This window comes from Nanorana parkeri, unplaced genomic scaffold (assembly GCF_000935625.1).
Source record: "Nanorana parkeri isolate BGI_ZX_2015 unplaced genomic scaffold, ASM93562v1 scaffold435, whole genome shotgun sequence".
NCBI lineage: Eukaryota > Metazoa > Chordata > Amphibia > Anura > Dicroglossidae > Nanorana > Nanorana parkeri.
Genome location: NW_017306703.1, coordinates 878996 through 901968, shown reverse-complemented (window position 1 = coordinate 901968; position 22973 = coordinate 878996). Strand labels below are relative to the sequence as shown.

The 22973-nt window shown below is 43.9% G+C and overlaps 1 protein-coding gene across 3 annotated transcripts in view; it reads left to right on the top strand.

The window, feature by feature from the left end:
- The first annotated feature begins 231 nt into the window (after positions 1–231).
- MED1 (mediator complex subunit 1) overlaps positions 232–22973 on the top strand; it is a 51624-nt gene continuing 28882 nt past the window's right edge. For all 3 annotated transcript variants that reach the window (XM_018560164.1, XM_018560165.1, XM_018560163.1), the window contains exons 1-10: positions 232–384; positions 3753–3852; positions 14557–14635; positions 14726–14780; positions 16397–16529; positions 21574–21602; positions 22203–22274; positions 22351–22413; positions 22514–22587; positions 22696–22785. In XM_018560164.1, coding sequence (XP_018415666.1) covers positions 3766–3852; positions 14557–14635; positions 14726–14780; positions 16397–16529; positions 21574–21602; positions 22203–22274; positions 22351–22413; positions 22514–22587; positions 22696–22785 — 682 coding nt within the window. In that variant the 5' untranslated portion in view covers positions 232–384; positions 3753–3765. The remainder of the gene's footprint in view (positions 385–3752; positions 3853–14556; positions 14636–14725; positions 14781–16396; positions 16530–21573; positions 21603–22202; positions 22275–22350; positions 22414–22513; positions 22588–22695; positions 22786–22973) is intronic.

The window sequence follows — 22973 nt, the reverse complement described above, 5'->3', positions numbered from 1 at the left end:
CGTCCTCCTCTGGCAGTATTAAATGTTACACCATTGTGTCAGACCATCCATCGTTCGCCCCCCACTGCCCGTTCGGTGTATTACACTAGGTTGTACTTGATCCTGCATCGTTCGCCCTCTACTGGCAGTATAATCTATTATATCATTGTGTCAGACCATCCATCGTCGCCCTCCACCGGCCGTTCAGTGTATCACACCAGCTTGTGCCTGGTCATGCTCTCGAAGTCTCGCGCTTGTATGCGGACAATGCGGTTGTCTCCAGGAAGTCTCGCGAGGTGTATGGAGAGTCGGCGGAGGGGTGGCAGCGGGGGTTCCGGGTTCTGGGCTCGGAGTGTAGGCCCTGGCGGCTAGTACCGGAGGAGTGTCGAGGGTACGGAGCCCCGGGTGAGAGCGGGGTGTGGGAGATACATGTGTGGTGAAGGGGCGGGCGGTTTTGTGTACTAGGAAAGGGACTTCCGGCTCGTTACAGCAGCCTTTGTGTCTGAGACCATCCGCTGAGGATTTACACTTCCCAGCATGGATAGTCTGTCAGGAACTGCTGGCATTTGTAGTTCATCAGGCCAAGCTCAAGGCATAGCCAAGCCCAAAAAGAAAACTATAGATCAGATCACCAGTCCTTAGCTGAGGTGGATGCATTAGCTTTGAGCTTGCCTTTTACACCTTTACTTTCACCTTATGGTGACAACACTCACTGTGATGTATCTGTGGAGGAGCAGGTTGCTCACCCCAGGCCAGGGGTGAGCAAATGTCAGCCCTCCAGCTGTTATGAAACGACATATCCCATGAGGCACTGCAAGATTCTCATAGCCATGATTCCCAGAGACTAATGCATCATGGGATTTGTAGTTTCACCACTGCTGGAGGGCCACAGTTTGCCCACTCTTGCATTAAGAGCTGTGTTCCTGATTTGGACATGCACAGTGTGTTGGTGATGGATTTTTTGTGGCATCACGAGGGGTGAAGAGTTGACAATTCCACGTACATTATTTTGCACACACAGGATGAATGGACTATTATTATTAGAGACCCAAATGATTATTCACAGATTTCTATATTTACATGTATATACTAGATCATGGGCAGTTCAGCTGCTGTGGAACTACAAATCGCATGAGGCATTGCTAGCCACAGATATGACTTCCAAAGGCATCATGGGATTTGTAGTTTCACAGCTTGTCCTACAGTGTGGTGTGAATGGGGCATATAGAGAACAAGAGTGCCCTGGCATTGTTCACTTGAACAGGCCCTAAAGGCAGTGGCGTAGCCTGGGTGGTCAGCACCCGGAGCAAAGAAAGTGTTTTGCCCCCCTACCCCATAGGCCATTAGCACTCCTCTGATTGGTATCCCCCTATCCCATCCCCCACGTCCTCTCTGATCAGTACCCCTTTCTCCCAGCCCCCACCTCCTCGCTGATCACTTCTCCCATCCCCCACTTCCTCTCTGATCAGTACCCCTCTTATCCTATCCCCCACTTCCTCTCTGTGATCAGTACCCCCTTCTTCCAGCCCCCACCTCCTCTCTGATCACTTCTCCCATTCCCCACCTACTCTCTGATCATTAACCCTCTTATTCCATCCCCCCAATTCCTGTCCTCCTCCAGGGTTACCTATTCAGGGGGTCCGATGAGCTGCTTCTCCCATTTGGAGAGAAAGGCCGGGCGGCCGACAGTCTGGAAGAGCTCATCAGGCCTGCGGAGGTGCCATGCAGGGGACGGCCTCTTCACTTCCTGTTCTGTAGACTCAACAGGAAGTGAGAGGATATCTTTCCAATGTGAGGGAAATATGCTAGTTGTGTCCCCATTGGAAGATCTCCCCTCTGCGTGTCCTGGTGACAACCCATAATGTTGCTTTTATCCTCACTTCTATTCCCGGTGATATTGGTGATCAGGATAAATAGAGAGAGTAAATCCTCCAAACCTAAAAGGGCTTCTATCCCCTCACTACTCTATCCAAATCTAAAAGATGGTTTTTGCCTTTCGTTATACTTTATTGATACAGTCACCAAACCGTATTTGCTGTGGACTGTGGTATACCGGGGTAGATTTGCACAGGGTGAATGTGCATGAAGAGTGAAGGAGGATGGATAGCACACACTAACAGCCTTTTCTAGGGGCAGAAGAATGATGGCCCCACTGCAAGGGTTAATTTTTTTGTTTTTCCCTGGAGTTCTTCTTTAACAACTCTTACAGGTTGTCAATTTAGAGTTAAAAGACAACTATAGGGTAAGTGCTTTTCCCCATAGTTCTCTTAATGGTCATGGGAGGACATATACTAGCATCCTCCCATGACCCAAAGCTCAGTATATAGCGAGCTACAGCTCGCAGTATACTGAGACCGCCACAGCCGGGATGGATCCCGACATTACTGTCGAGATCCACCCAGCTGCGTAAGGCCCCATTTACACTGAGCGACATGAAAATCATGCAGTTTTGAGCGATATTGAGCGACATCGCAATACTTTTTCCTATTGGGCTGTATGCAATCAGGAGCAATATCGCTCGAAATCGCTCGAAAAAAGGGTCATGTAGGAGCGATATTGAGCGATATTGAGAGGCGAGATGTGAACAGCTCCATTGAAATGGATTGGAGAAGCTACATAGAGCGATATCGCATGGAAATATGAGCGATATCGCTGCAAAAATCGCTCGATAAATCGCTCAGTGTGAATGGGGCCTAAGTGAAAGCTGGCTCTGCCTCTAGATAGGCAGAGCCAGCTGTCAGTTACCCGCCCCCTCCCCTGTCCGTTCCTCCAGTCAGCGCTGGAGGTTTGGAGCGGGGAATGTCTGCAGGGAGCTGTGACTAACAGTCACGGCTCTCTGCAGGGTGATAATCGAGAAGTGAGCGAGCGACGGTATGTGTTCGCTCACTTCCTGATCGATAGAGCCGACGTGTGACAGTTTCATTGTCACAAGTCGGCTCGAACTATGAGGCTGAGTGATTTTCACTTTCCTCATAGTTCTCCTTTAACTGTGAATGATGGCCCTAGAATTGTTGCTCTTACTCCACCGTATGTGGCAATACCTGACGTGGCACAACCGTTGTTTTCATATATAGGCACACCTGACGCATGCTGTACCTATCACATAGAGGGTTGAAAGGCTGATTTTCATTTGTAAATGTCTGTAACTTCTTTTATTGTCAATACACATTTTCTGACTCTGATGCAGCTCTGCTAGATTACCAAGTCAAACTCTGGTGCCTATTGGACTGCACAGCAATAAGTAATCGCCTTGTGCAACTGCTATAGAAGTAAATCTAATATTATGAAATTGGAGTATATAATTAACAATTTCTGTGACTTCAGTCCTGCTTTAAGGCCTGGTTCACACCTGGGCGTTTTACAGCACGTTCCTACGCGCTGTAAAACGCTCAACATGTGAAAACGAATGATTGCCTAAGGGCATGGTTCCCACCTGGGCGTTTTACAGCACGTAGGAATGCGCTGCAAAACGCCCTGCGCCCAAAGAAGTACAGGAGCTTCTTTGGGGCGTATTTGCAGCGCGTATCCATTGGGATAGAGCCAGGTAGCCCTCGGAAACGCGCATCTGTTGCGTGTTTCTTTTACCGTGAATCGGGCTAAAAACACGCGACATGAAACGCGCATATATTCGATACGCCTAGGTGTGAACCCAGCCTAATGTTTCGGAATCACCGGCCACTGTGGTAAAACCCAAGTTTTGTTGGTGTCTTTGTAGGATAACTGTTTGTAGAATGCTTACCAATGAGTAAAATCAGGATAAATGTCTTTTTTAGGATCCCAGTAAAGATGAGTTCCCTTTTGGAACGCCTCCATGCCAAGTACAACCAGAACCGACCATGGCCTGAAACAATAAAGATGGTTCGACAAATTATGGTAAGTGGTCTGTAGGTGATTTGAAGGCATACCTTTCCTCGAAGTGGATGTAAACCCTAAGGCTCCATTTACACATGGCGTTTGCAATTTCCGCGCAGCACGAAAACGCGCAAATGTTCACATACGAGCCGATATAGTAATAACCGCAAACACATGGAATCCGCCAATAAAATCCTGTTAGGACTTTTTTGTCGGACGCGCGTTTTAGTGCCACGCAGACGCCACCCTAGTGTGAACAATGCACATTGGAATGCATTGTTTTTCATGTTCAGCACGTTTCCATGCAAAACCGCTTATGTGTGAATGGAGCCTAACTGTAAGACATTGGTTTTATAAAGCTCTGTGTATCATAAACAGTTGCCCTTTCTTAATAAGACATTATTTTTTTACATCCTTTGTTGCAGAGTGCTGCTGATCTATTGCAGCCTCTTTTTGCCTTCATGCATGCATTCGAGCGACGGCTCCATGGCATTTCTTAGGACGGGTTTCCTGAGGATGACAGCGGACCATGTCTGTGTAATATGTGTTGAGGCTGTCACTTGTCATCTCCATCAGAAGCCAATGTGACAGAGTGACAAAACAGGAGCACAATTGGGAGACAGGGACAGAGCGTTGTCACCCTATAAACGCGAATGCATGAACAGGGACTTTCATGGCAGGATTACAAGGTGTTATTTGAATGAAAGCTGTAGTTTTAAAAGGCTTGAAAATTGCTTTTGAAACTAGTATGTATAACAAAGTCTATTTTTCAGAAGGTTTGGCATTACACCTTACTGGATACAGTGTTATTTTGCAAATAGTTTTTTTATGAATATGTTGCAATGTTTCATGCCTGGAGATCTTGTCAGTCATGTATAACAAAGTCTATTTTTCAGAAGGTTTGGCATTACACCTTACTGGATACAGTGTTATTTTGCAAATAGTTTTTTTATGAATATGTTGCAATATGTTGCAAAGTTTCATGCCTGGAGATCTTGTCAGTCTGCTTAGGCTGACATTGCTATGCTGCCATCTGTTGTTGGTCATTGGGCTGCCTACCAGGTCTGTGCCTGCCTCCTGCAGACCTGAGAGGCAGTCCAGCATCCGTGGTATTTCTGTGTCCAATAGCGTATATTAAAGTTGGTGCTGTTAAAGTGCCCATAGTTGGATATTTGGATTGAGTTGGCAGTCTACCAAGAGACAAGCTACTGTCTGTCGCAGCCCCTGCTTCTCGGTGCCTCCTTGTTTTTCCCAAAGGCGCCAAGTGTTTACTTTAGAATGTTCAACCCAGGCCACCCGCCTGAATACTTCAGCTAGGATTAATGGACTCTGTTCTGTTTTTGGAATTGGAGCCATGATTAAGAGGGACGGCTGGGGGTATTCATATTTTGCTGCCACAGCTAAAATTCTTGGACCGGCACAAGCATTTGCCAAAAATGTTTTCATCAATCAAGATTGAATGCTTAAAGACGATCAGATATTGTAATATTTCTGGCCATAAACTGTGTCAACTAGCGATCCAGCTGCATTATTCTCAGGACCCGCTGAGCAGCTTCTGAAAAACCAAAGACTTTGGATTCCAGGTGGAGTATGGATGCAAAGCTACAAACTGAACATAATTAAAACTTGGTGGTGATAGAGCATAAAGCCTAATTTGACTCAACCATGAAAACCTGACCTGACCCAGACACGGAAAGGATTGACAGATTGATAGCTCTTTTTGGATTCTGTGGGTGGTGGTGCATGGTCGTTCTTAGTTGGTGGAGCGATTTGTCTGGGTAATTCTGATAAGAAAAGAGACTTCTCCATGCTAACTAGTTACACGAACCCTGGCGTTCGGTGTCCAACTTCTTAGGACAGGTGGCGTTCAGCCACATTAGATTTAGCAATAACCTGTGATACCCCTTAGATGGGCTGAATGCATGCTACACTGCACAGACTAGCGTGTATCTACCCTTCGGCGACAGGTGCGGGTAACCCACTGAACTCCATTTATAATAGGTTTGGGGGTTCCAATTATTTCCCATGATCAGGGAATTTCCAGTATTTGCGGTTCATAAGTTCGCATTAAGCCTCTGCCTCTTGCACCCACTGCCTAGCACTACTACCAACTGGATGGGTTTGTGATAGTTGCTGATGGGCCTGTTTAAAGTAACCCTGTTGCAAAAAAAATTTTGTGTTAAAGGTGCTGTTACCTGTAAAGGAATGCAGTGAATATTCACCTTTCCTGGTGCCTATGTCACCAAAAACTATTCTGGTCACTAGAACTGCTCTCTGAAATCCTCTAGGAAACCAACACTTCCAGCAATCTTCTGTGTTCCCATGCTGCTCTCACTGGTTTCTCACTCTAAAATAACAAGGGGGCTGGAGGACCTTAGCTAGGTAAAGATTACAAAGGTTACACAAATTCAATCTGAAAAAGACTAGCTTTAGAGGCAGCACTTTTAACAAAAACATTTGCAGCAGGGTTGATATTATGCTAGTGTCAGACTGCATTATATGTGTTATTTTTGGGTTGACCATAGTTCTGCTTTAAAAATCTTATTGTTTGGGAAACTTTAATGAGTTATTCGTTTCCTGATAACAGAAGACCTAGCATGCTTGTCTGGAGTCCTGCTGCTCTGTTATTACATATTGGAAAATCATGATAAAATGTCTGTGGTTTTGGTAATGGGACTTCTTTAGATTTAGTATCAACTTTCATAATACTCTGCTTCACCTAAATGTCGGGTCATTCTGACCAGGTACTAATGGCCACATCCCTGATTCTCTCAGAAAACATTTCTATGAAAGTAAACGTCGCTCATCAGGGCAATGCAAGCTGAGCAAATAATGAAAAGAATGCATCAGCAAAGGTTACCGTCAGAGAAAACAATGTATCAAAACAATTGGCAGATCCAAAGATACAGGCAGCTGGAATTTCTTGACTTTTCCATTAGAAGTGTGTATTGGTCCTGCTCCCTCTTGCCTCTCAAGCTTCACGTTTTTGTTTTACAAAAGTTTTTTTATGGAAAGCTTTAAAAAAAAATGTAGCACATACCACTTAAATTGGGATCATGCAACATAAAGTACCATAAAGTACAAAAACAGGGAGAACACATAGTGCATAGACAAAGCATTTAAGCAACATATCCATACCCCATGAGGCAAAAAAAACTACAAATGAAGAGAGAAGAGTTGGCAAGAAAAAAAGGGAAATAAATTATATGAAAGAGGAAAAAGAAGAAAGAAGGTGCGATCCTGCCCAGGAACCTCCAAATGTTGACAACTATACTCACAGAAGGTCATGACAAAAGTTTTGGGCTCTCAAATAGTCCAGCAGTGGTGACCAAACCAAGAGGGACTTTCCATATGAGTCATTGAGTATAGCAATTAAGTTTACATTAATAAAGGTACCTGTAGTTCTTTGTTTCACTTCCAAGAAGCTAAGAGCGGGTTGTTCCAGTTTGAAGCGCAGCCAAGAACACATAAGAAGCCAAGGTTTAAATAGGGATTGCAAAATTTTTTTTTTTTTAATAGAGCTTCCCAGGGGTCCCATGGGAGATCACAAAGTAAGTGCGTTCTAAGGAGATTGTAAAACAGAAAATTGGTCACCAGCACTCCAGGTTTTCTTCAAAACGAAATCCTTTTATTCATTCTCACAGGTCATATCACCATGACCGCCAAATTTTTTAACAGACGGGATAGTTCTCTGAAGAAGGCAGGCTAACTAGAGAAAATAATGATACGTTGAAGTGAGATATGCTCTAAGATAGGGGAGCATAGAGATTCCCAAGAATTCATAATTGGACTGCATTTGAGATCAAGTGTGGGAGTCAAGGGAGATATTCAGTGCCCTAAGTGGGGTATACACGATTAGAATTTCAAATGAACTAAATCGGGTCAAATCAACGATTGATTTTTACCTGAGAGGAGACTGAGCTGACCAGGGGGATACCCTTGCACCAATAGTCCAACTCCCCTGGAGATGATAACAGGAGGAGTGGGGACGCATGAGTGCAGCTGCGTTGGTAAGCACAGCTTCTGAATTTGAGTGCGTTGATCTCAGTACACAGCACAGAGTCCAAGCAGGAAAGCCCAGTGGATGCCATAGGTGAATTAGGAACGTAGTCGAGGTCACAGGCCAGGGTAATTCACAGCGGAACACTTACAAGGACAAGGTGCCAAATCGAGAAACGCAGAGTAGTCGGGGTCACAAGCCAGGATCGAACACAAGGAAACCAGTTGCCGGGTAGAAGTGCCAAGTTAGTAATCAGAATCAGGGATCTACTCGGATCTGAACACAGGAAAGCCAAACAGCAGGATCAGGATACAGCTGAGACCAGTCAGCAATGGATTCAGGACTCACTGACTTTATAGTGGATTAGACATCACTGAACGTGCGTGCGTAATAGCATGCATAGCGAGCAAACTGTTGCGTGCACGGAATCCAATACGCGCGCGCCCATTATTAAGAGCATATTTGCCCTTAAGCCTAAGGATAGGAGCACCCTACAGGGCGCGTGCATGAACCTGGAGTAGCTTTCTGGTAAGTACCTTACACACAGTGACAAAAATTAGAAGAAGCATGTTGGAAATCTTTTCTCGATCGAACAAATTTCACGAGTGAACAGTGAATGTGGTTTTCGTTCAGAAACTCTTTTCATTCTTCTATCGAATAAAAACAAAAATTAAATGAAATTTCTAATGACAATCGGCAAGATTCTGATGCCAGTATCAAAAGTTCCCGGCGGGTTTTTTCGTACTAATGTTTGTGCAAAAAAAAATCTAACTGTGTATACCCTGCTTTCGATTTGGCTGCATTTACATAAAGTCCAAAGATGTCTTCAAATGCCGACACTAGAGAGAACAGATTGGGAAGGGAAATATGCTGTTGCAAAAGGTGATAGGGGATATAATTTGCAAAGTACAATGCTTTATGATGAATGCCTGCTGTTTCTATTCACTGTATATTAGGGTTATTTCTAATGACGAAAAAGGGCATCCCTATGTGATACCTCTGTGGATAGAAAGTTTAAGAGACCAAAAGCCACTATATTGTAGCATTAGGACATGATTAAAAAGCATTAATCCAATGCAATAAATCAACATGGAAGCCCCATTTCTGAAACCCAAAAGAAAGGCTGTCCAATGAAATTGTATCAAATGCTTTGCATGCATCTAACGACAGTAGCAAGGATTTGAGGCAGAGAGTATGTGCCAAAAAAGTTGCATCACCCTATACTGGTCATCCCCCGCCTGTCTCAAAGGGCTCAAAGACTTCTTGTTCGCTTTGAATAACCTGGCCAAGGAAAGATTGCAATCTTGCCACCAACACCTTGGCTAATATTTTAATATCGACATTAAGCAACAAGATAGTTCTGAAATTGGACACAGTGTGTAGGCCTGTATTAGTTTCAGGTATCATCAATATGGTCGCCACCAACATTTCAGAAGAGAGAATCGGTCACCCTCAGGCTATTATAAAGTTGGCCCAAGTAGGGAGGGAGAATATCGGCAATTTTTTTTTTTATTTAAAAAAAAACAAAACAGGCCAGGGTAATTCACAGCGGAACACTTACAAGGACAAGGTGCCAAATCGAGAAATTTTCACCATAATTTCAAGTAATTCTGAGCCAGGGAGATGGCTGAGTTTTAGGAAAAGGAGAGCCATGCTCTAGCACATTCTGGTCATGGTCTGACCAAGGAGTCGGCTACTGAACAAGAATGTGATCTATCCTAGAAAAAATGTTGTGGGGCCCGGAAAAGTAAGTGTAAGATCGCAGAGCTGGGTTCAGTTCTCTCCATACATTCGTAATGTTGTGAGAATGAAGATGATCATAAGACATTCTGGCCACCAGGGTGGATTTATATACATGTCGGTAAGTGAGGAACATCTGTAGTCTAGTTTTCTCTATCTAATCAGAGTCCCCACATAAAAGAACTGAACTTCAGATGTTCAAGAGGAAGGTCTAAAACCTGGGAAAGAAAGTGACGCATTAGGGGCATAATGCTTGAGGATTGTGACATCCATACCTTGCAGAGAGCCATGTAATAGAAAATATCGACACTGAGGGTCATAAATTTGCTGATAACATTCTAAAAGCGAAAATACCCCCCTATGCTTAGTGGGCGCAGAAGCCATAAAAACCTGGGGAAAGGCAGGAGAAAAATAAGTAGGTGCAGAGATCTGCACAAAATGCATCTCCTGGACACATGCCACAGCAATCTGTTTAGACCAGAGACACATTGTTCTACCTTTTAGTTAGAGAGCTCAAACCCTGAGCAATAACCGTCAAAATTCTTAGCAACATTGCAAGACAACACAAGGAGCCTCGATAGTAGTAATAGCAACAGATATGAGTACACACCTGCTCATACCAATGTGGAAAAAAAAATATCCCTAGGGCAGAATTGCATACAGAAAAAAGGAAAAGGAAAGAGCCAGAATAATTAGAAGAGAAGAGATGAAGACAAATGTTGAAAAACCTGTGCATAGGAGAGCGCACAATTTTGACAGAAACACTATGTCACTACATAGGGCACAAATAGAAATCCCTGCCCTGAGAGGCACAGAGAAGTCCAAGTACTGCATTAGGAAACATGTAGCTACTAAATAAAAGATAAAATATGAACATAACTTTGCTAATGGAAACAAGCATAAATTTGTATTATTAAAGGAGAACTATGAGATGAGTGATTTCCACTCACCTCATAGTTCTAGCCGACCTGTGACAATGAGACTGTCACAGGTCGGCTCAGTAGATCGGGAGGTGAGCGAACACATAACGGGTTCGCTCACCTCCCGATACTGTCACGGCTCTCTGCTGTGACAGGGGGAGGGGCTGGATTCCCCTCTCCGATCTGCCAGCGCTGACTGGCGGAACGGACGGGGGAGGGGGCTGGTACAGCTGGCTCTGCCTCTAGATAGGCATCATCTACGTCGGGATCCGCTCTGGCTGCGGTGTCTCAGCATACCGCGAGCTGTAGCTCGCGGTATACTGAGCTTAGGGTAACGGGAGGACGCTAGTTTGTGTCCTCCCGTTACCCTAAGGAGAACTATGGGGAAAAACACTGACCCCATAGTTCTCCTTTAAGCATCAATCAACTTCCAAACTAAAGCAAATAGGAGCAAATGAGGAAAGACAGTTAGTGAGACACTGATAAATTTGCCAGGAAAATTACATTCAACAGCCGGGTCCACCAGCCTATATACCAAACCTTCTAGTGAGTCTTCACAAACACAAACAATAGTCTATACTCAAATCTCCATGAAGGTCAAAGCAAAACAATGGTAACGAGTTAAAGGAGAACTATGGGGTTAAGTCTTTTCCCCATAGTTCTGCTTAGGGTAACGGGAGGACACAAACTAGCGTCCTCCCATCACCCTAGGCTCAGTATACCGCGAGCTACAGCTCGTGGTATACTGAGACGCCGCAGTATACCGCAAGCTGCTGTTCGCGGTATACTGAGAAGCTGAAGTGGATCCCGACAATTGTGCCGGGATCCGCCTATCTGCGTGACTGACAGCTGGCTCTGCCTATCTAGATGAACCCGGTATGTGTTCGCTCACCTCCCGATCTACTGAGCCGACCTGTGACAGTCTCATTGTCACAGGTCGGCTAGAACTATGAGGTGAGTGAAAAGCACTCACCTCATAGTTCTCCTTTAAGGTAATAAAAAGTCAAACATAAGGCTCTTGAAAACCATAGCCATGACTGTAGCATCAAGCCCCAGGTGCAAAATAGACAAGAGGCAACTAAACTAAAGTCTGTCAGCACATCCTCACCTAACGTAAAGAGCAAAACACTTAAATAGTAAAAAACCTGGGTTCCAAGATGTAGGATATTGCGCAAGGTGTTGAGCCTTTCACTAGGCATCCAGGAGAATGATGGTTAGCTCCTGTCTGCTGCAGGGAATGTGCCTTAGATGACTCACTCAAACCAAGGCCAGGTGGTAGCTATAGGCCCAGCTTTTGTTTAAATCTTGCATGCTGAGATTTATTTTTCATGCACAGTTGTTTCCAGACTTGGGATCGCCCCTTTTATTTCATGCAGGAACATGGTATACAGAGTTGATCCAAATAGACATTGTCCCTGAAAGGGCATGCAAATTTGTTGCTTTTTAGACACGGGTTCTCTAGGCCAGCACTTTAATCAAAGCCAAAACAGTATTTTCTAGCTTGGGAATAATGGCAGACAGGATTAATAACAGGACCTGTCAGCAAAAACGGAGCTCTAGAGAGGGCTTCCAACCACTTATTGGCTGGGCCTATAAAGATTGGTGCATCCTCCACCGGAATGTTTCTTGGCTACCCAGATGTTACATTGGTTCAGATGGATCATGCACCTTCAGAAACCATCGCTGGAACTGACTCCTCGTTTGGAGTATCTGGGTCTAGTCCTGGACGCAGCTCAAGCCAGAGTCTTTCTCCTTTAGGGGAAACTCCAAACTCTAAGATTCGAGCTGGTCCAGGAGTCGTCCAACTCAGGAATCCCGCTCTGGAATCAATGAAACCCTTCTCATCTTTTGGAAGATATCCATGAAGGATGCCAGCCTGTTAGGTTGGGGAGCTGTCCTGAGTAACTTGTCTGTGCAGAGAACTTGAGGAATTTTATCTCCCAATCAGCATCCCAGAACTTTGGATGATTTGTTGTCTTTGCAGCATTGGATCATCCTGCTGGAGGGTCATCAATCTGCATTCAGTCAGAAAGTGCCACAACCGTGCCATACATCAATCATCAGGAAGCATCCAGAAGTTTCGCTGATGCAAGAGAGGTAAACCGCATCCTGTCCTGGGCAGAACTTCACCTTTCAGCCTTGTCCGCTGTTTACATCGCAGGCAGACTTCCTTAGCTGGCAACGGCTGGACCCATGGGAATGGTCCCTAATCCTGGAGGTGCATTAGGACCTGTGTTGCAGATGGGGGACAGTGCATGTGGACCTCCTGGTTCAACAACAAACTGTTCAGGTTTGACTCCAGGTACAGGGATCGTTTAGCGGAAGCAGTGGATGCTCTGGTAATTTCTTGGATCAGTAGACACTGATGTTTGCCTTTCTTTCCTTTTAAACTTCTTCCTCACCTGCTTTGCAGGATCAAGATGGATGGCATTCCAGTGAACCTAATTGCTCCAGATTGGTCGATATGGTTGTGGTACTTCGAACTGGTAAGACTTCAAGCGGATGCTGCATGGGCTCTGCCAGAGTATCCATATCTTTCTCAAGGACCTCACGGTCTCTGACTTTAATGGAATATCTGTTAAAGACCAGGTTTGTGATCCACTTCATGTCAAAAGCTGGAAAGTCTACTTCTTGCAAGATTAGCATCGTACATCAGTGCTTCCACATTTGGATATTTTCTGTGGGGCGAGTCTCCTTCTTCCTGCAGCTGTGTCTGAACCAGCGTTAGCGTTTTGCTCTCTGCACCATCAAAGGCCAAGTTTCTGCCATCTCTATCTTGTTTCAGAGACCTTTAACCTCTTACTCCTTGATGAAAACCTTTTTACAGGGAGTCTCCCATGTAGCTCCCCTGCACTTCTTTCAATCTGCTTCTCTCTGTGCTTTAGAAACCTCCATTTAAATCCATTGGGGACATTTATCTCTCTACTCTAACCCACATGGTGGCATTCCTAGTAGCCACCACCCCTGCAAGGTGAGTGTCTTAACTGGTGGCCTTATCCAGCAAAGTATTTTTTTTTGGATTTGCAAAGGGACAAGGTGGTGTTGAGGTCCAGGATTCCTTCTTACCTAAGGTAGCTTCTGCATTGCTCCTCAACTAGTACATTGTTGTTCTGTTCCTTTGTCCCTCTCTAGTTCACCCAAAGGAATCTCCCTCTACGGCTGCAACCAACTAATCGATAATGAGAATAGTTGTCAATTATTCTCATTATCGATTAGTTGGTTGGATCCCCACAGCAGACAGTGGGCGGGTGCAATAGCCAGCCTGCTATTGGCTATTGCAGGCTGGCTGTTGCACCAGCCCACTACCTGCTTTATTCACATTCAGCTGCCATCTGTGGAATCTTGCCACTGGCACGTGCTTAAAATACAATTAGAAGAAAAATTATAAAAGGTGGAAAAAAGTCATTTTTGGTTTCGGCCTGACAAATTCTGCTGCAGGGGTTGCGTTGCAGTGCCATTAATTTTTATAGCACCCCAAACACACCTCCCACCCACAGTGTGATCTCCCGCTCTGGAACGCACTGTTCCGCAATTCCGTGCACTACAGTGCAGTGCAATTGCAAAAATTAGTGCATGCAGCTTTATTGTGAAGTAAACTTTGTCTGTAACACTGTATTTGTGTATTTTTTTTTTTAATTAGGGATGCTATTTATTCTATTCAATGGACTAGAAAGAAAATAGGATTTTTGTACTCACCATAAAAAGGTTTCTTGGAGTCCCTCTCTTTGTTTATAATCATGCTCTTGGTACTGCTGGCTACAAAACTGAGACATGCTGATAGTATTAAGAGTTATCCTGGGCTGGAGTGCTGCTGTTTTTTTTTGTTTGTTTGCCAGTGTCCATATCTGTCTCTAGGCAGCAGTATGACTGGAAAGTGATTGTCTTCCTGTGTCCCTCAATGGACTCCAATAAAATAATTTTACAGTAAGTTTAAAAATCCTATTATTCTGTATGTAAAGGCCTTCTGTTAATAAATACAGATGATTTATTGTTAAGACGGGAAGAAGCTGAGATTATTTTGTACAGGTTGTGCAGTCGCTTATGTTCATTAAATCCACTTTATAGGAGAAGAGGACCGGAATGATCACCGGAGGGCACCAGCACCTTGTTAGCTGTTTGGAAACCTTACAGAAAGCTTTGAAAGGTGAGCAGTTTTAAGAATATGTTTGTTCTCTGTTACCTGCCGATGCCAAGAATGTTTTCTGTACCATAAGTCTCATTCTTGCTTTTTTAGTGTCTTCCCTTTCTGCAATGACGGATCGCCTGGAGTCAATAGCAAGACAAAATGGGTGAGCCAAAGTATTGGTTACCAGCAACAAGTGTATTTGTTGTAATATAAACATAATCAAGGGTATTTATCAAAACTAGAGCAGACAAAATCTGGAGCAGCTGTGCATGACAACCAATCAGCTTCTCTCTTTCATTTTCAAATCTTAACTGAACAAACTGAAGAAAGAAGCTGATTGGTTGCCATGCTCCAGATTTTGTCTGCTCCAGTTTTTATAAATTCCCCCCAATGTAAAGTTATAATTTTAATAGCATAACACTGGTCAAAATTCCTACCACATTTCTAGATTTATGGCCCACATACATCCTACCCCTTCAACATGCGTTCTCCAAATGTTAAAGTAGTATTACATTCTCTAACTTTTTTTAAATAATCCAGATCAAAAGATCAAATAAATATACATTGCCCAGCAAAGCATTGCTTTACATTTTTGCCCAGACACTTATAATGATCATGTTTCTAAACAGCTGCTTTCAGGTCCCTCAACTCTGGTTCCCTTAACTTCGTGTTCAGTACAATATCCCAAAGGACAGTGCAGACTCCATCAACTGTTCATCTTCTAGCTTGGAGAAAGGGGGGGGGAGGTGAGTAGCTTGATTTGCTGTGTCTATAGAGACACTAGCACACACAAGGGTGACTGCATAGCACTTTGCCTGAGAAAGAAGCACTCTAAAACAGGAAGTCAGGAATCAGGGCCAGTGCTTAGGGGACCAGCTGATTCTGCAGGAAACTAAAACTTTTACACATCAAGGATCAGCATTCATTGTAAGTGATTTCATCAGCATTTGAAATAGCTTCAAATTCTTTTGACCTTAATATGACTTTAACATCAGCCCCTTAAAGGAGAACTATGGGGTCAGGGTTTTTCCCCATAGTTCTCCTAAGGGTAACGGGAGAACACAAACTAGCGTTCTCCCGTGACCCAAAGCTCAGCTACAGCTCGCGGTATACTGAGACTCCGCAGCCGGGACGGATCCCGACAATACTGTCTGTATCCACCCAGCTGCGGCATTGACAGCTGCCTCTGCCTATCCAGAGGCAGAGCCAGCTGTGCTCGCCCCCTCCCCGTCCGTTTCGCCAGTCAGCGCTGGAGGATCGGACAGGGGAGGGAATCCCTGCAGGGAGCCGTGAGTGACAGTGACACGGCTCTCTGCAGGGATAGATCGAGAAGTGAGCGAGCGACGGTATGTGTTCGCTCACTTCCCGATCTACTGAGCCGACCTGTGATGGTTTCATTGTCACAGGTCGGCTCAGATTATGAGGCTGAGTGAAAATCACTCACCTCATAATTCTCCTTTTTAATTGTTGGGATGATGCACATGGATTACCGCAGATGCCGAACCCATAAAAGGTCAGGAGAAGATGTCAGGAGAAGATGTCAGCACTAGCGGCGAGCTAGTGCACATTGCATCACTGGAACTGCTAAATTTTCTTTCTTCTTTGACAGTAAATGTTTAGATTCTTGCGGGAGCCCAATTATGACTGTTTTTTAAAGCTGAGTTACACTGAGAATACACAATATTTGCTGGATCTTTTGAAATGTGAAGTTGATTAGCAATTTTTTAACGTAGTGGACGTTGATGGAGTGACTAATCTCTCTTGCTGTTGTCTCTCCAGTCTTACATCACACTTAAGTCCAAACGGTACAGAGTGTTACATTAGTTCAGACCTCTTCTACTTAGAAGTTCATCTTGATCCAGAAGGTCAGCTGTGTGATGTCAAGGTTGCGCATCAAGGAGAAAGCCCTATGGTGAGTGTCAATCCATCATGTGTAAGATTTTAAATGATCATGCTTCGTTTAGTATGGTTGCCATTAAATTACACAAATTTCTGTTTCCTGCTATTTTCTTTTCTGTTACACTAGTCAACACATTTTTTTCTTTCTTTGTGGCACATGAATCATACGGTTTTTTTTGTGCTGAATTCAAACAACGAATCAAAGTTTCCCTATATAGCAAGGATCTTGAGTGACACACAAACACACACACACACTCCCCTAAGAACAAGATGTGTAAGATTTTCTGTGGTACTTGGCCTCAGGAACATCCCACTTACCAGTCCATCAGACGTCAACAAGCATACTGGGATTGCCCTAGGCTTGATACCACTTTTCCATATCAGAAGTGTCTTGAAGAAACTGTTCATCATGCTTATTGGGTGGCTGTTCTGAGCTAAATCCAGAAGAGAATGCAAAAAATGAACCTTTCCACTATTTATTGGTAGTTATCTGCCTTACTGTTTCTTATTTCCCCCCCAAATTTTCCTTTACATGCTCTTGAAAGATTGCCATATCCTCTTCAGCTTGGGTCAACCGGTCATCTGATTTCTCTTACTGAATGGATTCCTGAATTTGAAGTCATACAAAAATTCCTTTCTTGATCTTAGCATTACTAATCCTAGAATTTTTTTTTTCTCTTATCCATGAATAGAAGTCTGTTTTTTTTTTGTTTTTTATTTAATTCTTTATTTTAGCGTTTTCATAAAACAGGTAATCGCAAACAAAACACATAATACATAAATCAGCTATCACATATCTTTTCCACATGTGAGATCTAGACTGGGCCTAACCAGCCCCAAATAAATTCACAAAGTAACCTGAGCATAGTAAGAGCATATAGGGATGGTCTGGGGGCTGCCTATAGGGGGGGACATGTCTAATGGAAAAGGACAGTCACAGTGGCAATATTTCATCTGAACTATTAGGCGAGACGTGCGGTGTTTCCGAGCTACGCGCAGTCTGAGGGAGCTGGCTATCATGAGCCAGGTCACCCGAGAGTGTTATGTAGATATTGGCCACTGTGAGATAGCCGGAGCACTTCCGACAAGGACAAGACAAGAACGGAGGGTAGGAGTTATTGGTGGTGTATAATGGTTAAATGATTCAGCTTCTATCATTAAGTTTCAGCGTAACTGTGTACTATAGGCAGTCTGATTCGACACGTTTATTACATTTAGGGACACAGAGACCTTACTCAATTGGGAGACAGTAGGGATCAAAGTAGGGACTGTCAGAGGGGCACATTGTATGTTAGAACCAGCAGGGGGGGGGGTGAGGTGAGTTATTCCCCCCCAGTGAAACAAGGGGCCCACTAGGAGTTCCATATTCTGGGGAGTAGAGGAACTCCAGCCAGTAGAACCATATCTTCCCAACTTTGGCATCCGTGTGATGCAAAGTGGCAGTCAGTTCCTCCATCACACGGATCTCATCCACTTTAGTGAGCCACAGTTTCACCGAGGGAGGAGCAGGACTCTTCCAACATAGCGGTATGCAGGCTCTCGCCGAATTAATCAGGTGAATCAATCGGGATTTGCGGTACCGAGACCTGGGTAAGGAGGTCTAGAAGTCTGTTTTGATCCTTTGCCTAAGAAAAGTTCTCCTTAAAGTGACATTAAACCCTCAGATTTTTTAACATAAAACAATACTGTTGTGTGCCTTACTGTATGTAACGCTGGGGGGTTGGTTGATAACGGTATGTGTGGATCTCAGCTTCAGAGGAGTGTGGGTATATGGATATGGGTAGTAGTTCACGTAACCAATCAGGAAGTAATTTGTTTTATTAGTATAGGTTCATACACTCATGAATGGGAGCGAGTGGTATACTGATAGTTATGACTGTTCACAGTAAATACACTGAGGAATGGCAGTTAGCAGTAATTATACTGAGTAATGACAGTTCAGAGCAGATATGAGTGATGGCAGTTCAGATAATATAATATGAGAGTGATACTTGCGGTGAGAAGCTCTGAGGGTTGTTGCTGCCACCCGATGGTCACGAAGGGGTAGTGCGGGTCTTCTCTCAGCTGCTGGAACTGGATGAGAGATCTCACTCTCAGGAGGTGTGGACGGAGGTAGAGCCGTGGAGAGGCTGCAACAGCCTAGGAGGAGGGGCTCTGTCCGGCCCAACACTAGAGGCCAAATGGGGCTCTTGTCCGGCCCAATAGAACGGGTACAAGCTAGGGCTCTATCCGGCCCAATAGGAGGCAGTGAGATGGGGCTCTCGTCCGGCTCAATGGTGCGGTCTGCTGCGGGGTTATTTGCCTGGCGTCAGACTCCAAGCTCGAACGCCAGGCAAATGATTCTGTGGCACTAAATAGGGAAAGGGGGAGGAGTCAGATGACGTCACCGATCGTGACGTCACTCGAGCTCCGACATGCCGCTCGTGAGTGCCGGAACAGCTGTTAGGAGGTAGGAACTTTACACTGTAATCCATGGTTGTTTCCCTTCTCTTTGCTGCTCTTCCTTTTAAATCTGTATCTGTTCTCATGCTGGGCAGAACTTCTGTTTTGCAGCAGACTGCCTTGTCTCTGAAATGGATACATGGTGTCTGTGTGAAGGTTCACAACCTGAGCCAGCACTACAGGAAGAGGCACTCAGCTGCAAAGGGAAGTTCTCCCCTAGCATGAGAAGAGAGAAGGATTTAAAAGGAAGAGCAGCAAAGAGAAGGGAAACTACCCTGGATTACAGTAAGGCACACATTACAGTATTGGTTAATGTTAAAAAATCTGAGGGTTTAATGTCACTTTAAGTCCTAGAGCAGTATGCAGCAAAAGGCACACACTGGTGTTCACAAGTAGTGTGGTGATAACATTCTACTTTCCTGGAGTCAGTCATGTTTATTATGGCCACTGTTTTTAGGTGTAATAATTTTTCTTATGTTTTCTGTCCCATTCATGTTTTATAGCCTGTAACCCCTGGCAAAAGAGGCCTATAGTATTTTGAGCCCTTTTTTAAAATCCTAAAAATGTTCACAAAGTGAAATAATAGCTTTTTCTTTTTCAATCATTAAAGCACACAGGATTCATAGACTGCTGGGTTATAATGCCGCCTACAGGAGGATGTGGACACTGGCAAACAAAAAAAAGTGGCCAGTCCCGTATAACCCCTCCCACCCCCAGGATGCCTCATTTCTTTTGCTAGTGTTCTAGGAGGATGGACATGTGAAAGTCTTAACCCTTTCACTAGCCATTTTTTCAACATTCAATATCATTTTTTTCTTCAATCAGGACTTTTCTACAGGCTGCTTGAGCTAGTTTAGTTGCACAGATATCCGGATCAGCTTATCCTCCGCAATTGCTTTGGAGGCTGGAGCCTGATGGAATGAATGATTGTGGGTCTAGCGTACATGTGCCTTCTGGGCACGGGGCTCCACATTGTGGTGCTTTGCAGAACTGAGTGTACTGTGTGGGTAGCTGGATTTTGGGTCCAGAACCATGGCGCAGCCTCTGGTGTTAGCCAATTTCTGAAGACTCCCTGTGTGAGTGGGCCTTCTAGGCTGAGCACCGGGAGCAACCTAGTGAATAATACTGCTAAGCGCCATTATTACCCCTATTATTTCTGTTGGTTTACTGCAGAGGCAAGGCTGCCACATGGCTTTCTGTTCACATTTTCTATGTTTTGCCAGGTGTCTGTTCAGGCCTTATCTGGGTGTAAGGTCCTTCAGGCGAATCTTTGAGTTGGACTGCTTTTGGTTGTCTCTGAATCCTGCCTTTGTAAGGGCTAGCCTTTGTTTGAAATCCATGTCTGGATTAAGAACTGAACTACTGAACACTATGCATTTCAGGGTTTCATTTTCAGTCAGATTTGACTGGAGTATACATTGAAAAAGATTTTGTTGCTATTTTGAAAAACTAAAACAGGCAATTCCTGCAAAGCAATAGTTACAATTTAGCTGTCCTGCTGTCTATGCCACTGAACGTCACTGTGTTGAAGAACACCAGAGTTTAGCAGGGGACCAGGAGATCTTTCAGCAAGATTATCTCTTCAGTGACAAGACAGGTAAATATTGTTTGCTTTTCAGCGATGGCCTCTTTCCAGCTTTTCAAAATAATGGCAAAATCACTTTAAAGGTTTACCTTAGTCAGAATTAAAAATTAAACCTTGAAATGCATATAGTGTTCAGTAATTCAGTTTTTAATCCAGGTGTAGATGTAATGCATTGTTTTACCCAGTTGCTTTTTTTGGTGTTTTGTTTCAAATGCCTACTTATGTAACGGCATAGTTCCTAGACCCAGTCTGTGCGGACAGTACGTCTAACTAGCAGCAAACAGGGTAGCATACCAAGAGGCACTGGTAGTCTAGTAACCACTGATTATTATGAGCCATATACCGTAGTGTATAATCCCAGACGCGCCTACTGTAGATTCCTTACTATAACTCAGAACCAAGCCATTCGTTAACGCAAAAAAGAAGTGAAGAATGAAACAAGTATAGGCAGCAACTATACCACAGCAGGGCAAGAAATTTCAGATGTTTACACTTTTAGTAAACACAAATATATTAATTGCATAGGGAACTCCACATTCTCTTTAGTTAATGACCCTGTTCATTATCAATATAATAGTAGAAACTGGATCAACTGTTATAAGGCTCCATTACACCTAAAGCGTTGACGAGCGACAAAACGCTCAACCCTAGGAATCCCATTCAGTTCTTTGGCCCCTCTTCACACCTGGGCATTTTGTCGCAAGTGGAAATACGCCTATTGCACGAAATACCTGTACTACATGAGCTACTTTGGGGCAGATTCAGCACGTTTTCTCCCCTTTGACTCAATAGAAAACGCTTGAAAAACATGCATTGCAATTATTTTTGAGCAGGTTCAGCATGTTTTGCTCATGCACATGAATATGCCACAATCTGCTTGTAAAAACATGCAAAAAACACGCGTAATAGGTGTTGTTTAGGTGCGGATGCAGGCTTAATGCCAAGTACTGCTATGTATCTATTTATGTATTTGTTTTGCTATTTATTCAGCATGTAATCTAATCCTATTTGTTTCCTTTAAACTTTTCAGAGTAGTCCAGAGCTTGTACAGCAGTTAAGGTTGGTTGCCTTTTTATCACTGTACCATTAACAAGTAGGTTACAAATAGTATTTTGTAGGGATGCACAAATACTGTTTTTTGGGTATCGAGTACGAGTACCCATATTTATATCTCAGTACTCATCGATACCGAGTACCAATTCCGTTGTCATTACCTGCCCCGAGCTCCTTGATTGGCCGGGAAGCCGGCTCCATGCTGATTGGCTGGGAAGCCGGCTTCCCGGGGTGATCAAGAAGCCAGGCGGCTGGAAGCCGGCTTCCCTGACAATCAGCATCAAGCGGGTCATTACCCGCCTCCCAGCTTCCTGGTTTCCCGGGAAAGCCGGCTCCATGTTCCCTCGCACCACTGCCGGTCAGAGGAAATCTCCCTCAAACCAGAAGTTCCGATATCGGGGATAAGTATCGGAGCATTTGGGCTAGTACAAGTACTTGCCGAAATACTCGGTATCAGTGCATCCCTAGTATTTTGTATATATATATTTTTTAAACAAAAAGTTACTCTGTACTACCCATTGGTCCATTTTGTGGTTTATACAAAATCACTAATTATTTAAATTCTCATTTAAACAAGTGTTTCACAATAAGCTTATTGTTCCCTAGGGAGAAGAATTTTGAGGATTTTTCTCAGTACCTTAAGAGTCTGGTGAACCTGTACAAGATGCCTGGGGACAAGTGAGTGACTGCTGACTGGTGGATGGTGTACATATTGTGTGTGATCATGTCTTAGTTACTGACATTTTCTTTTCAGGAAAATGTTTTTGGCACTTCAGTCATTGGAGATGGACCTCACAAAAATGGCTGCAATGTATTGGTAAGCATTATGTTCTCCAGTCTGGGCTTGAAATCAAATTTTATACAACATATAATAAGTAAAAACTGATGGTGTTGTTGGGCATGTGACTATTTTTCAGGCAGCTCACCAATGCCAGTGTTTTGGATAAAATACTACAAGGCACCGTAGGCTATCTGACTCCTAGGAGTGGAGGTAATAGCAGGAATTATCTTTTTTTAGGGCGGTTAACATTCATAGTGCCAATGGCACAAGTGGGTTGTCTGTAATAAACATGCTACCATATTCTTTTTCACTTTGAAGGTCACGTCATGAATTTGAAGTATTACATCACTCCATATGACCTTTTTGATGATGTCACTGGGGCTTCCATTGCACTTAATGAAGGGCATGGTAAGTTATGTACTAACAGATGAGCTCTGTTTAATTGTTCTCACTGGCTGTCATGTTACATGTCCCCAGACAATGTTATGAGCATTGGGGTTGCTACAGGTAAACTGTAATTGATAGCGTTATATCTCTGTTTAAAAGAATATATGCTGTATGTGTTTTTTATGAATATATATATTTTTATCTATATA